Below are 13,871 nucleotides of genomic sequence, written 5' to 3'. Positions count from 1 at the left end.
TGACATTGCCTTGCTACGTAACTCGGGGAATGAAGTGCAAAGAGTGATTCATGACCTAGACAGGAAAAGTAGAAAGGTAGGCCTGAATATCAGTATGCAGAAGGAAAGGTAATGTTCAACACCCTCGGTAACAGCTATTTATGTTAGGCAGCAAAGCAGTGAAGTATGAGGCGAATATGTCTACTTAGGACAGGTAGTAACCTAAGATCCGGACTTCGAAAGAGAAATAACACGGAGAATAAGATTGGGATGGAGCGCATTTGGCAAGCACTCACCGATTATGACTAGCAGCTTACCGGTATCCTTCAAAAGGAAAGTATGCAACAGTCGCACCTTAGCTGTACTCGTCTCTGCGGCTAAAACTTGGAGGCTGACAAAAAGGGTTCTACTTAAGTTCAGGACAACAGCAGAGGGCTGTGGAATGAAAATTGGTAGAGGTAACATTCAGTGATAGGGAACATGTAGAGTGGGTAAGATTAATAACTCAAGTTACTCACATTCTTGTGAACCTCAAGGAGAAATGGGCATGGGCAGGACATGAATTGGGAACAGAGGACAACCGATGGTCGCTTAGGGTAACAAACAGGACTCCAAGAGAAGCTAAGCTTAGCAGGTGGCAACAGAAAGGTAAGTGGGCGGATGAGGTGCAGTTCGCAGTGGTCAAGTGGATGCAGCTACAGCACAGGGCCGGGTTTGTTGAAGGAACATGGGAGAGGCCTTCGCCCTGCAGTGGTTATAGTCAGGCTGATGTTGAGGATGATTATGACGCCACACAAACACTAGCACACAAAAATAACAGACAGAACTAATACTTACCACAAAGACTGTCAATACACGACCCGGCAACACCCTGTTTACTGGCGTTCGTCATTCGAGCTCGCGGTGCCGTGCGGACAAAGCATTCGGCGTACGTAGCCGCGATTTTTTTTTTGCTGGTGAATTGTTGTATAGGTCAGTAAGGGGCATCCAGATAAGAGGTGTCGTTGGCGTTCGTTGTATAAGCTCCAGGTCCAAATGTCCGTGGAGGCGACCTTAGCGTTATTGGCATTGCATGCGCCACCTTGATGGGTGGAAACAGTACTGCAGGCACCCCTGGCCGTACCGGATGGTGACGTCAGTCGTTGACTCCCCGGAACGAATCAAGAACGGCAGGAAGTCTACGGAGTGATGCCTTAGAAATTGAGATCACCAGTGCAGTAGCCGGCGTTGCTCTCTTCTGCTCAATGTTTCCTGACCCACCGGAACCTTCGCTTCTCTGTTCTTCCCCCTCGTTGCCCGCTATCTCTCGCGCTTTAAAACCTTGGCGTGTGTTTACGTCATCATTATCATTGTCGTCATTGTCTTGTATTCTCCACCAATCAACTCTTACCCCCTCACTTAATAGTTCATCTTTCTTTCTGGGTTAATGCACGCCATTCTTATCGTCTTCCTCGTCGTCATCTCCAAGCTTCTTTAGTCCTTTTATTTAATGTTTCCTATAATATTGTTACAAGTGGAAATCACGCACCGATGGGTAACACCGCTCTGAAAACGATTGGCACCGCTTAGCCGCACTACTCAACACTCAGCGTCGTCTTCGTCCACGCACGCAAACACTTCTTTCTTCACTTGCTGAATGCCATGATCGTACACCACATAACATTACCCCCGCCGCAGAAGCACAGTCCCGGTGCGTTCTAGGTATACCAAGCAGGGCATGAATACAGCTATAGTCTCGTCACGTGCACAATGTCGGAAGCTCGTGGTCGTGAAGACTTCGGGTTCAAAGGTTCGACTTCATATGTGACGTTGGTGACTCGGCGCAAGATACGGTAGGGGCCTGTGTAGCGTGGTAGAAGTTTTTGCACAAGCCCACCCGGCATGATGGGAGCCAGAGCAGCACGAGAGAGCCTGGGGCGTAGTGCACATCGCGATGGCGACTGGTATAACGGAATTGCTGGGAGCCTTGCGAGGCAGAGTCTGTCGCGAGCAATATGGCGAGCATCTTTAGCGCGTGATATGGCATCACGAGCGTAAGTACTAGTGGCGGCGTCAGTAGTGGGTAGCGAAAGGGGGTAATGGGTGTCGGCCAAAGAGCAGGTGAAAGGGAGAGTAGCCAGCGGTATCACGATGAGAGGAGTTATAGGCAAATGCTACAAAGGGTAGATTAATGTCCCAATCCCGATGGTCGCCGGAGACATACATTGATAACATATCTGTGAGTGTACGGTTGCGGCGTTTTGTCAGGCCGTTGGTCTGAAGATGATAGGTGGTGGTAAATTTGTGGCCAACGGTGCACACACGAAGTAGCTCGTCAACCAGTCTGGAGAGAAAGCAGCGACCACGATCCGAGAGTAGTTGACGAGGGGCACCGTATTGTAGTATCACGTCGTGGAAGAGGAAATCAGCGACGTCTGTAGCGCAGCTAGTCGGGATCGCGCGGGTAATGGCGTAACGCGTATCATAGTCGGTCGCTGTGGCGAACCATATGTTGTCCGACGCAGAGACCGGAGGGTCCAAGAAAATCAACACCAACACGGAAAAACGGGTCAGTCAGGATGGATATTGGCTGCTAGTGTCCTGATCGCAATAGGGATGGTTTTTCCGATGCTGGCAAAGCTTACATGCGGCCACATTATTGCTGAACTGAGCGCTAGAGACCCGGCCAGTAAAAACTTCAACGCACGCTGTCATACGTGCGGGACACGCCAAGATGTTCAGTGGTAGGAGCCTCATGAAACTGTTCGAAGATGTTGAAGCGCAGATGTTTCGGAACGACGAGAATGAGCTCAGCGCCATCAAGTCGCATATTGCAGTGGTATAGTGCGTCATCTTGGAGTAGGAACATGGCGAGGGTGGGATGAGACCAGCCGGTAATCAGACGGTCGATGATAGGCCGGAGTGCGGAGTCCAAGCGCTGTTCGTCGGCTATGTGCGGAAAGGCCGATAGAGACAGGACACATGCGTCAGTGTCACAAGCCGTATAGCTGGGAGGATCGACCGGGTAGTGGGACAAGCAGTCTGCATTTTGGCGAAGCCGATCAGACGTATAAACCATGGAAACGGTGTATTCTTGCAACCTTAACGTCCAGCGTCCCAAACGTCTAATACGGTCTTTGAGTGAAGATAGCCAGCACAAGGAATGGTGGTCCGTGATAACAGTAAAGGGTCGTCCAAACAAATAAGGGGGGAAGTTCGTTATAGCCCAATCAAGAGCTAGGTACTTCCTCTTTGTGACAGAGTAATTTGGTTCTGGCCTAGACAGTAAGTGGCTGGCATACGCAATCACTCTGGTGCGGTCGTGTTGTTGCTGTGCTGGGATAGCTCCAATGCTGTGACCATTGGCGTCAGTGCGGAGTTCGGTAGGGGCCGAAGAGTCTAAATGGGCCAAGACGGGTGGATTGGTGAGAGCAGCGATAAGTTCGGAGAAAGCTGCAATTTGCTCAAGGCCCAAAGAAAAAGGTGCATCTTTTTTCAGTAGGCCTGTTATGGTGGGAACCCAGCAAACCACAAACATCCTTGGGACATCTAAAAAATGTAGAGCACTGGATCTTTGACAGGTCTAGTAGATATCCAGATTTGTCTACCCGACATTATACTAACATGCAGTGGACCATCGGAAGCTCATCCGGAACTGTAATCTGGTACGTACCGTGGACTTTCCTCATGGACATTTGAGACATGTTATAGACATTCAGTTTAAGCCAAAGGACGCTAGATCTGAACTTCCTGTAGCTGTTATTGTTACCAAAGACCTGTATTTCGATTCGACACTAAAGGCCATATATCTGCAGGCAATAACTACTCACATTGAGACGCATAGTTTCAGCTACGCACGTTTTCATCTTGGCAGGAAGCTCGATCTTGCTTCGAAGCGACACACAAAAGAGGGATATATCCCAACGTGCATGCTTTTTGGCTAGACATAATTAGTCAGCAGTGATATTTTATAAATGAACCTAAATTAAAATATGAGCTTACCTGCCTTTAAATTTTTAATCGGATCGTGCAGACTTAAAAAATGTCACATTGCAAGCAGATGTGTGTAGGAGGGCAGTTTAACAGCTGCGGCAAAATTGGTGACCATCTAATCATGCATTGAAACATGGCATCCAGCAGCAAAATGAAGTCAATAAGGTTGGGTAGAACTGTTTATTGAAACTTTGCAACAAAGCTAAAAATCAAACTAATATACATATATATTTGGAAAGTATCTAATCGACTTTGACAATGTTGACCTTTAAAACAAAATTGCTACAAAAATAATGGAATAAACATGTCTTAGAGAAATGACTACAAGAGTGACCAGATAAACGCATCAAGGAAAAGGTGTAATGTTACACAAAACAGTCTGCACCAGAAGACAAAACTAAAGCCGTTAGAACAAAAAATGAGAACACTTAAAAAAAACATACAATAAAAGGCAAAAATGCATTGAAGAAAACGAGCTGCTATCAAAAATGGTCTGCACCTGTCAGACAAAACTAAAGCCCACAATAAAAGAAAATTTGGAAAAAACAAAAAAATAAACAAGAAAAAAAAAGACATCCAAGAAAAGAGCTGTTACAAAAAATAATCTGCACCTCAAACAAAATTAAAGCTGTAAGAAAAAAATTTAAAACATTAAAAGAATTCAAATAAAATATTAAAGAAAGGCAAAAAAGTGACATTCCAGAGAAAGAGCTACTACATAACATAGGCTGCACCTGTAAGACAAAACTAACTAAAGGCCTGAGTAAAAAAGTGAAAAAAAAACATTAAACGAGGCAAAAAATGACATCCAAGGAAAAAAGCTGTTACAAAAATAGTCTGTACCTCTAAACCAAAACTAAAGCCCTAAGAACAAAATTTAAAACATTAAAAAAGCTCAAATAAGATATAAAAAAGGCAAAAAAAGAGACATCCAAGGAAAAGAGCTGTTACACAAAATGGTCTACACCTTAAGACAAAATGAAGGCCCGAGTAAAAAATTTGAAAACATAAAACTCATACATTAAATGCAAAATAAAATACCCTGCAGTCCTTAAGAGTCCACAAGAAATCAGACAAAAATAAAGACCATTTTTACGCTGAAATAAATATTAAATCATAGTTCTGAAGTACGCGCTTTTTTCATATACAATAAAAGAAATTAAAAACATTAAATAATTATGCAACAAAAGCGTCCCAGCATTGCTGAAGCCAATTTCAGGCACCTAGAACATACATATAGAGAGTCTCTCTCTCTCAGATGTCCAGAGTGTTTATGATCTGAGCTCACACACGGCATGCTTGCGCGCACAGAATAGTGGCCTGGGCTGAAGAACTCCTCTCCCTTGGGGCCAACGTTGGGTGCTAGCCTGCGCCTGAAGAACTCTCACTTGGGACCAACTTGTTGGGTGCCGGTGTGAGCAAGCTAAATAAACAAAATGTATTTTAGTATTTTAATTGTGGGTCCGAGCAAGCTAATTGAGTGCTTCTTTGAGGGTGCAATGAAAGCTTACAGGGGTACCTTTAAGCTTCTTTCAGTATTTTAATTAGGGCTATTGAAGTATCATTCATTGTGTCCTCTCAGTACAACCGAATTTTTACAGTAATAAACATGCAACTTTAAATAAGTATGTTGTCATGTGAGTTCCGAGTACTTTGGCACTCATAAAGACAAGCAAGAAGTGCAAAAAATGCTCACGTATCAGGGTAGAAGATAAAATTAAGGAAGATTATTTGGTTTGTGGATGTATAACGTCACACAGCGGCTCAAGATATGAGATGCCATAGTTGAGGGCTCCAGAGGGATTTCCACCACCTGGGGTTCTTTAACGTGCACTGAGATTGCACAGCACACGGGTACCATACTTTTTGTCTCCATCGAAAAGCCACCGCTGAGGTCGGGATTCAATCCCGCATCCTTGGGCACAGTAGTTGAGCGCTGCAACGACTGCGCCACCCCAGCGGGCTTGCATCCTGTATGTTAGTGCAGTGCAACGATGGCACTTTTCCCTCGTCTGTTAATTTGTACTTGTCCAATTCCTTGAAGTTAGAGTTTAAACCACAGGAATCTATTTTGTAGCTCATTTTAAAACAGCACACAGCTAAGTTCCAGTTATTTATGTGCACATAAGGAACTGATGAATACCCAAAAGCTCACTGAACCCACCTTTCCCGAGCTGTCCCTGTGCCTTGCAGGAGCGTGGCGCAACCAGTCTTTGATGGCAGTTTCTGCCGTGAAGTCGCTGCAGTTAAACACTGCTTTAACAGCATCTGAAAAAAAAAAAAATAAGAGAAAATGTGCCTACGTGTTTTGTCTTTTTCAACAAAATATCAAAGTTAGCAACGCGTGGAAGCTGGCAATAATTCCAACATAGGTTTCAATGTTACAAGTGGTGACCCATCAAAAAACAAGCGTCATTTTCATGTCAGTTACCATCTTCTCGCAGACTCTTATGGTAGTCATGCAGGCTTAGTACCAAGACATATTGAGCTTATGTTGTGGCCTGTGCAAGCAGCCTATGACCTACACATTTAACAGTGAAATTCGCATCTTTGATGAACGCTAGTTACAGCTAACAAGCGGCTCATTACAAAATGGCTTTCTTTAAAATATTAAACAGGTATGCATCATCATACCAAGATGCCTCATTTGCTTTAAGGCTCTTTCATTCGTGCAGCAACTAAGAATGAAATCAAGTAATATCAGCATGTTCTTAAATATTTTTGCAAGGTATGCTGGCCTAATTTCGTAATGAGTTGAAAAAGAAAGTAATGCAATGAACAGGTATGTAAAGAAGAATATGTTCATTCTGTTCATGTCATGTTCCACTAATTCTTTTTTTTTTCCGAGAAATAATGGCCTGGGATTTAATCATGGGGAAAGCACCAGTTACCCATCATTCATCTCATTTGCCACATTAAGAAAAAAAACAGTAGTAATTGGTCAGCGATGAACTCACAGATTAAATGTTTCTTTCAAGTATGCCAAAAAAGCCTTTCTTTTAAATAAAAAAATTGTTTCTGGCACCGTGCTGAAATGAGAACACGGCACTACATTATAAGGGACAGCTCTACAGTAAGCAGACAAGCAGAAATCATGCAACGCACACAGGAAACAAAAACGAGGACAAATGTGTAAATTATGATTAACAGCCGAATAATGAGCTCTAAACTTTTCAGGTGCAATTGAGTTTGGTTAATAGAGTTTAACTTCCCAATTACAGTTAGGCTATGTAAGAGGGGTTCCAGAATGTAGGACTCCAGAAATTTCAAAAACCTAGAGCTGTTCTACATGCACTGACATAGCACAGTCCACAGGTGCCTTCCTATTCACCTGTATTGAAAAGCAGATGTAGTGGCAGGGATAAAACCCATGTCCTTTGGACCAGCAGCCGATTGCCTTAATTAGAGAGCTCCATAGCCGGGTGCAAAATTCTGTTTCTTCTTGGTCATTAAAAAATTCTCACACAACCGTCATAATCTATGATACGTAGCAGCCTTGCTAGCATTTGTCATAGCTTCGATTATGGTATACAAACAACAAAAAGACATTGCATAAACTGAATTCTCACTGTAACTGTGAGACGTGTGCGCCAACATCAATAAGTGTGCGCCAACATGCCCAAGTAGTATCACAAGGTCTCTGGCAGTAACAGTAACTGAAACCATGTGTTTACAAACACCTCAGCCAAAGATGCCAAACGTCGCAATAGCTAAAAATACATTACCAGATCATGAATATGTGCAAAGGCACCCTAGTTTGCAGCCCTACTATTAAAAAAGAAAATGCACACATCTTAGCCCATAGCAACATTGCACAGGCTCACATAGTCGGCCAAATGCATAGACCTCGCATGTTTACGAAGTGATCGAGGTGGTGCTGCAGTCTAAATCCCGCGGTAGGCAAAAAGCACAGGAGCGGCAGTGTGGCCAAGCTTGTCAAGAACGTGTTATTGTTATTGTAATGTACGGGAGTCTTTTTGGCAGAGCTAACCATGCATGTGCTCAGGGGGTTTACATGAACACGACAAAAGTCAAGCCGGGTCCCCTTTTAGAGAAAGGGCAAAATGTAGATGAAGAGAGCAAAACCCCAAACACTCGTCTCCCATTCAAATTCAAAACTTGCTCTTTCTTTTGAATAATCGACTCGACAAGCATTCTGTGTGAAGTTTGTGTACACAAGGCATGAGCATAAGCAGTGAGGGCAAAAGCAATACATGGAAAAACTCCTAATACACTGCGTGCAGCGTCCGATCCCGGGTACCATATTGTACAAACAGAGTGGTTCAAGGCGCACAAGCGAAGCGCTACTGCCCGGCAGGAGAAACGAGCAACGTTGTTAACTTTTGGTGTTTTTGCCGAGCAAATTAACCCTCAGAACACGTCGAGAACTGCAAAGCTTCAGATGCTTACAACTACTCGAGTAAGTAGACGGTGATTGTTCTCGCTCGTAAACAGTGCGCGCAAACCAGCTGCAAAGCTATCCGCTGGAAGCCACTCTCGGGTTATTCTTCACAGTGAGCGGTAAATGAGCATCGTTGGTAAACACTCAGCCCCTCACTAGCGCCGAGCGGCTTTTAGGTAAGCATAGCAAACAGTAGCAATGGCAGTGCGCCTTGAAACCGCACAAATTTGACTATCCTTGCGTTATTCATTGAAATCACGCTGCGTCTTTGTTGTATCTGCTCTGTTCGTGGGTGGCTGTTAGCATCAACGTTCGCTTTCGCATTACGGGTATTCTCGCTTTCAGTTGGGTTACAATTGCAAGCTGCAGCAGTTGCAGTGGTTCCGTACTTAGGGCGACCCAGTTCAATCCTGGCCACCGGCTACGAGTCTATATGTCGATCGGCGGTGCTGAACCCCATGACTCACATTCAGAATTAGCCGCTGTGAAGGCAACCCGCTGTTTACGATGACCTCTGTTGACAAGAAACTTATGGATGCTTACTAAACTTCTCTTTCTGTACCTTGTGGCGCATGCCACGGCAAGGCAACTAGTCGGCATGGTGTTTTCTTTTTTTCGGCAGCACCGAACCAGCAAACCGCCCCGCAATCACGGTAGGCAAAAGCGTCTGAAATGTTGTTTTGCCAACCACACGAAAGTTACTGACAATGACAGCGCCACTGCATGCACCTTCATGACAAATCCGGAGTGAAGATCTATAAAATTTTTGCTTGACATTGAGATTCTTGGCTTGACTTACCAACAATGCACTTGGACACCGTGAGGCAGCTGAAGGGCTGCTTTCCTTTCTTTCCATGCCAGGAAAATGATGCCGCTAGCTTGTCAGTCATAATGGTCCGCAGGATCCTCCTCGTGCACGATTCCGCATTTGTTCCTCCTATGCTGGAGAACGGGTGAACCTATGAAGTTTGAATAAAAATTGTTTTGAACAAAAAACAAAATTTTCTTAGGAGCAAAAGTGCACGCAACATAAAAAAGCAAGAACACCTTAACATTTGGATGAAAGTCCAGTTGGAACATTACCTGGAAAAAAGTACAAAGCAGTAGATAGCCGCAGCGTGAATTACTAGTTAATGCATGCTGAAACCGTTGTTATTCATAGTTAAGGACAAGATATTTTGTGCAAAAAATTCAGTCATCAAAGCCGGGTTTTGCCCAGTGACTTTGGGATCGGTAGCTAAGCATCATAACTACAGCACCACAGCACTGGCAGATACAATTCACAAAAAAAGAAACATCAGAATATGTATATATATATATATTATATCTACCTTTAAGGCAAACGAGGCTGTACATCCGCCCTAAACTTAGTAAAATGGTTTGAAGTACATATCATCTTCGACAAGAACTAAAACTGAAAATCAAAACACAGTTATGATACAAGAAAGATCAAGTGAAGTATCAGTACCTTATTAGAATCTGTGGCCAAGCCAAACTAGTCAATGGCTTTGAAAAGAGCTAATACACAAAAAAAAAATTCACAACAGGCTCTTTGGAGGCCTGGTACAATAATTTGAAAGCTGTATAAGCTTAAATACTTGTGTGAATCTTTTATAAAGACTAAATGCACATGGCAGAGCAAAGATACATGATTACAAAAATAAAAAAATAAAGGCCAACTTACAAGGGCTTCTCTGCTGACTTCCGTTAGGCTGCTGTCAAAGCACTGCAGGTCTTTTAAATCATCAAACTGCTCTGAGATAACATTTTCATAGGTTCCAGTGTTGTTCTGCTTGCTGACTCTGCAGGCTAATGCAGTTAATATTTCCCCCTGCTGCTGTTGTATGATCCTCAGTACGCTTAGACGTGTAAGCACTTCTCGCTGAAATTCTATAAAACAAAAAGGGCTTTTTACTGAAACGAAACTATGAGCCAGATAAAGACTTTTGCTAAACTAAGAACTAAAAGTTTTGGCTTAAATGAAACTAGTATGCACGAACTGAGAGACATTAGCCCTTTAACCAGATTGTAAAGATAAAAACGCTGTCAGTCCAATTAGATGGTCACTTTTTGTAGCCTGCAAATCTTAGCACAAGGAAGCAAAAATAGGCAAAGTGAAAGAAATGAACACAGAATTTGCATACTAAACAAATATGTTTGGTTTATGACATGTGGCCCTCTAAAGCAATCCTGGAAGTAAGGGATATGCCATAAATGAGGGTTCAAGATAATTTTGACTGGAACAAAGGCTGACACCAAAGTACACGGGCACCTTGCACTTATGTTCAGTATAGAAATCAGCCACGCCAAGAAGGCTACCAAAAAAGAAAGAAGTCACACTAAGAAAAATTTGCACCTAGGCCTAAATAAAGCTCCATATTATAATCAATCTCCTTTCTCCCTTTACAAAAAAAAAAGAAACAGGAAAAGCTAGCAACTTTGTAATAGAAAGTAAGAAATGGCATAGAAGATAGACATAGTGTTGATAGGCAACGTCCTGTCTTTCATACCAGCGAGTGACTTTATCATATGCTGCTTGGCATTTTGAGGACAAAGATAACAGACGTTTCAGGTTTCAACTAATGATTTAAACTTTACTCTGTTTGAGCACAGTGATGCATTGTAAACACTCCTGCATGGGCCCGAAAAGGGCCTGCAGTATGTTCAAATAATAATAATAAAATAATAAACTTTTCCCAATGCTGCTACATGCAACATATGATGAAAAACATACACTGCAATTACTGAGCACTTCATAATTTTTGTGACAGAAGCAATTCTTATACCTTTTGTTATGCACTAGAAAGCATGACAATATACATAATGGATGCTGGATATTTTGGAACACTTCTAAAGGCTACTACCTCCTTCAGAAAGCCTCTCTCGGCGTCGGCTCTGCTGCTTGGCTGTTGGAGTAGGCCTGCCTGGTGCTTCATGATTGCTGCTGAAGCTTCCTGTGATACACATACAAAAAGTGCCACCAACTTAAGTTAACATTACAAACCACAGTTTTTTCATGCTGCTACGGCAACTCTGGCCAAAAAGCTCCATTGCATGTGCTTTTGTGCAAACAAGACTGTGTCAAAAACCATTTCTCCAAGTATTTCATCCCAAGTAAGGTGCATAAAATTGTGCAAGAGCTTGCTCAGTGCATAAAGTACCTTGCTGCTCAATACAGGGTCCTGAATTTGAATTAAATTTGTAGCAGCCAAATTTCGTTAATGGCAAAATTTCCACACACATTTCAAGTTACTAAAAGCGTATACCATCTCATATCAGCAGTCCTACTAATAAGAAAAGAAGCATCGAATACTATGGATATGTTGCCCAGAAGACATTTTTAAGAGAAATGGCGTAGCTTCATCTAAAACTGATTGTTATAGTCCATTATTAGGCAAACTATTATATGTCGTGTAATATAAGTACTGTAACAAGTTTGCTCTATACTATAATGCATGGAGTGCCTTTTCTTGTTTTGAATTACAATTCTACATTTCTGCATGCATTACCAATATAAAATTCAAAACTTCGCAATAGGTTTCCTGAACAGAGCCACCACCGTTAGTCTACATGGCATAATGTTCGATAATTTCAGGCTGTAGTAGCATCCACTACTTTTTAACAGAGAATAAGTGGTACCGTTTTTATTTTCTGTTTCTTATTCTAAAAGCATTTGCTTCATTTTTTGGACATTCTAAATAAAAGCTCCACAGCTCTTGAAAAACAGTTGATTTTCTCCGCCCGAGACAAATAAGGTGCTAGTGCAGTCATAGAATCTAAAGAATATCAAAGTATAATTACCACAACTGGAGTCGTGCGTTGTTATGTTGCATTCTTCATCTAGAAAAGAAAGCAGTGACATAAGTGATAAGCATCGCTAATAAGTAATTTATATTCGATGTAACATTGCCACAGAGTATTACCTTCTTCTGAAAGGTCCATAGTGGCAGCTAAAACATGAAAAAGGAAACATTCATTTGTCACCTGGCTTTTTCATCCAAAAAGCAGCTTACATTGACTTGCTGAAGTTCCAAGGAAACTTTGAGGCGGCAGGGGTGGTTGAGAAAAGCTCACGCCACCGGCTGTAATAAAAAGTCATAAGTACTGCAGCTCTTTGCTCAAAAGTGCTTGCATTTACTTGATGTCCCAGGAAAGCTTGGTGGCGGTGTTGGTGGCTGAGAGATGTCAGCATAGCGAACTGGAATTCTCCGCTTCCTTCTTTCATCATTAGAGTCCAGGTCAGATGTGTATTCCGCTAAACTGAGCTTTCTCCGACCGTCTTCATATTTGTCTGTAAGTAAAATATAGAAGGGGTACTACTGCTTTGGCAAATTGTCTGTTGGTATCCAGAGGCTGGATTTCTCGGTTTGTATTTTTCGACGATTTGACACTCATTAAGTGTTTATGTACTCATTTTCAGTCTTTTTTCCTTCAGGAAATATTTCATGTGCATGGATTGGCTTTTCTTCCGTAATTTAACATGGTATTGCTGTCAAAATGTGAGTTTATATATCTCCACTGATGGGACATAGACACTGATTCATGGCAGTTAGAACGTGCCACCTTTTAGTAACCACTATGAACGATTGTGAGAGCCATTGGACTGAATGGAGGAACATGCATAACAGTACAGGTCTCTAGCAGGTGAAGACATTGAAGAGCACTGAGTTAGTAAACAATGTTTGGCTACAAGTTCAAGCCTCCAAACATTCAAAGGTGTTTAAGCGAGAAAAGTGATACCTCAAGACTTATAACCTTGCACTTTATCAAACAGTATGCAGTCTCAGCATGCTGCTTACTTCCATAAATTATTAGTATCCTTTGACATATTGCAAACTATTGCTTGATAACCAGTTAGCTTCTGTGTGCACACGAATACTAACCGTTTTATTGCAATCACAGAAAAATTTAAATCAAGCATAATTTAATGCTTTTTTAATTAAAACTCAGGAACCCAAACCTCAACTTGTAGTGCTTGAGATATTATGAAAAGGTCTTACCGTATGTCCCCTTTACTGCAATCCGGAATGTCTCCCAGTCTGAGCCTGGTGCCTGCGCCTTCTTTATAAGTGCCATTTTGTTCCCCGGGCCGGGTGGCCAAAAGCACCTCCTGCCTATGACCCATGTTTCTGGGACAATGGTTTCTTCGTCAACAAATTCAACGATGCAGTACCTCATCTGAAATATGACTTCATATGGTGATCTGATGTGCACAAAAATACAAACAGATAGACCAAAGGCTGAACAGAACGTCACACATCACAAAAAGCAGACGGACATGGCCTTCAATACCACAGCATAAATAGTGGGAAGCGAAAATTCTGCTGCAATGCACCAAGCATGCGAGCTGTCCGAATCACATAGCTATGTAATTGCACAGCCAAGTAAAATATAAACAATTAAAATATTATGTGAACACTAAGGTGAAGTTTGCAATAGCTGCTAAGTTCTATGCTCTGTACCCTGTGAAATAGCTAGCTTTGTCATAAGAAAAAAAAATTTAAGCAGCACGCAACTG

At 42.3% G+C, this 13,871-nt stretch overlaps 1 protein-coding gene across 1 annotated transcript; it reads right to left on the bottom strand.

The window, feature by feature from the left end:
- Positions 1 to 5,279: 5,279 nt before the first annotated feature.
- LOC146177152 (uncharacterized) lies at positions 5,280 to 13,531 on the bottom strand. Its single transcript, XM_084581470.1, has 6 exons — positions 13,354 to 13,531; positions 12,492 to 12,644; positions 10,038 to 10,243; positions 9,153 to 9,312; positions 6,116 to 6,219; positions 5,280 to 5,374 (listed from the first exon to the last, which is right to left on the bottom strand). Exons 1-6 carry the CDS (start codon positions 13,529 to 13,531, stop codon positions 5,336 to 5,338), a joined length of 840 nt encoding a protein of 279 aa, XP_084437596.1. The 3' UTR covers positions 5,280 to 5,335.
- Positions 13,532 to 13,871: the final 340 nt, after the last annotated feature.

The sequence above is a fragment of the Amblyomma maculatum genome, chromosome 10 (genome assembly GCF_055883805.1).
Source record: "Amblyomma maculatum isolate TAMU_Amacu chromosome 10, ASM5588380v1, whole genome shotgun sequence".
Taxonomy (NCBI): Eukaryota; Metazoa; Arthropoda; class Arachnida; order Ixodida; family Ixodidae; genus Amblyomma; species Amblyomma maculatum.
This window is presented reverse-complemented; position numbering and strand designations above follow the sequence as displayed.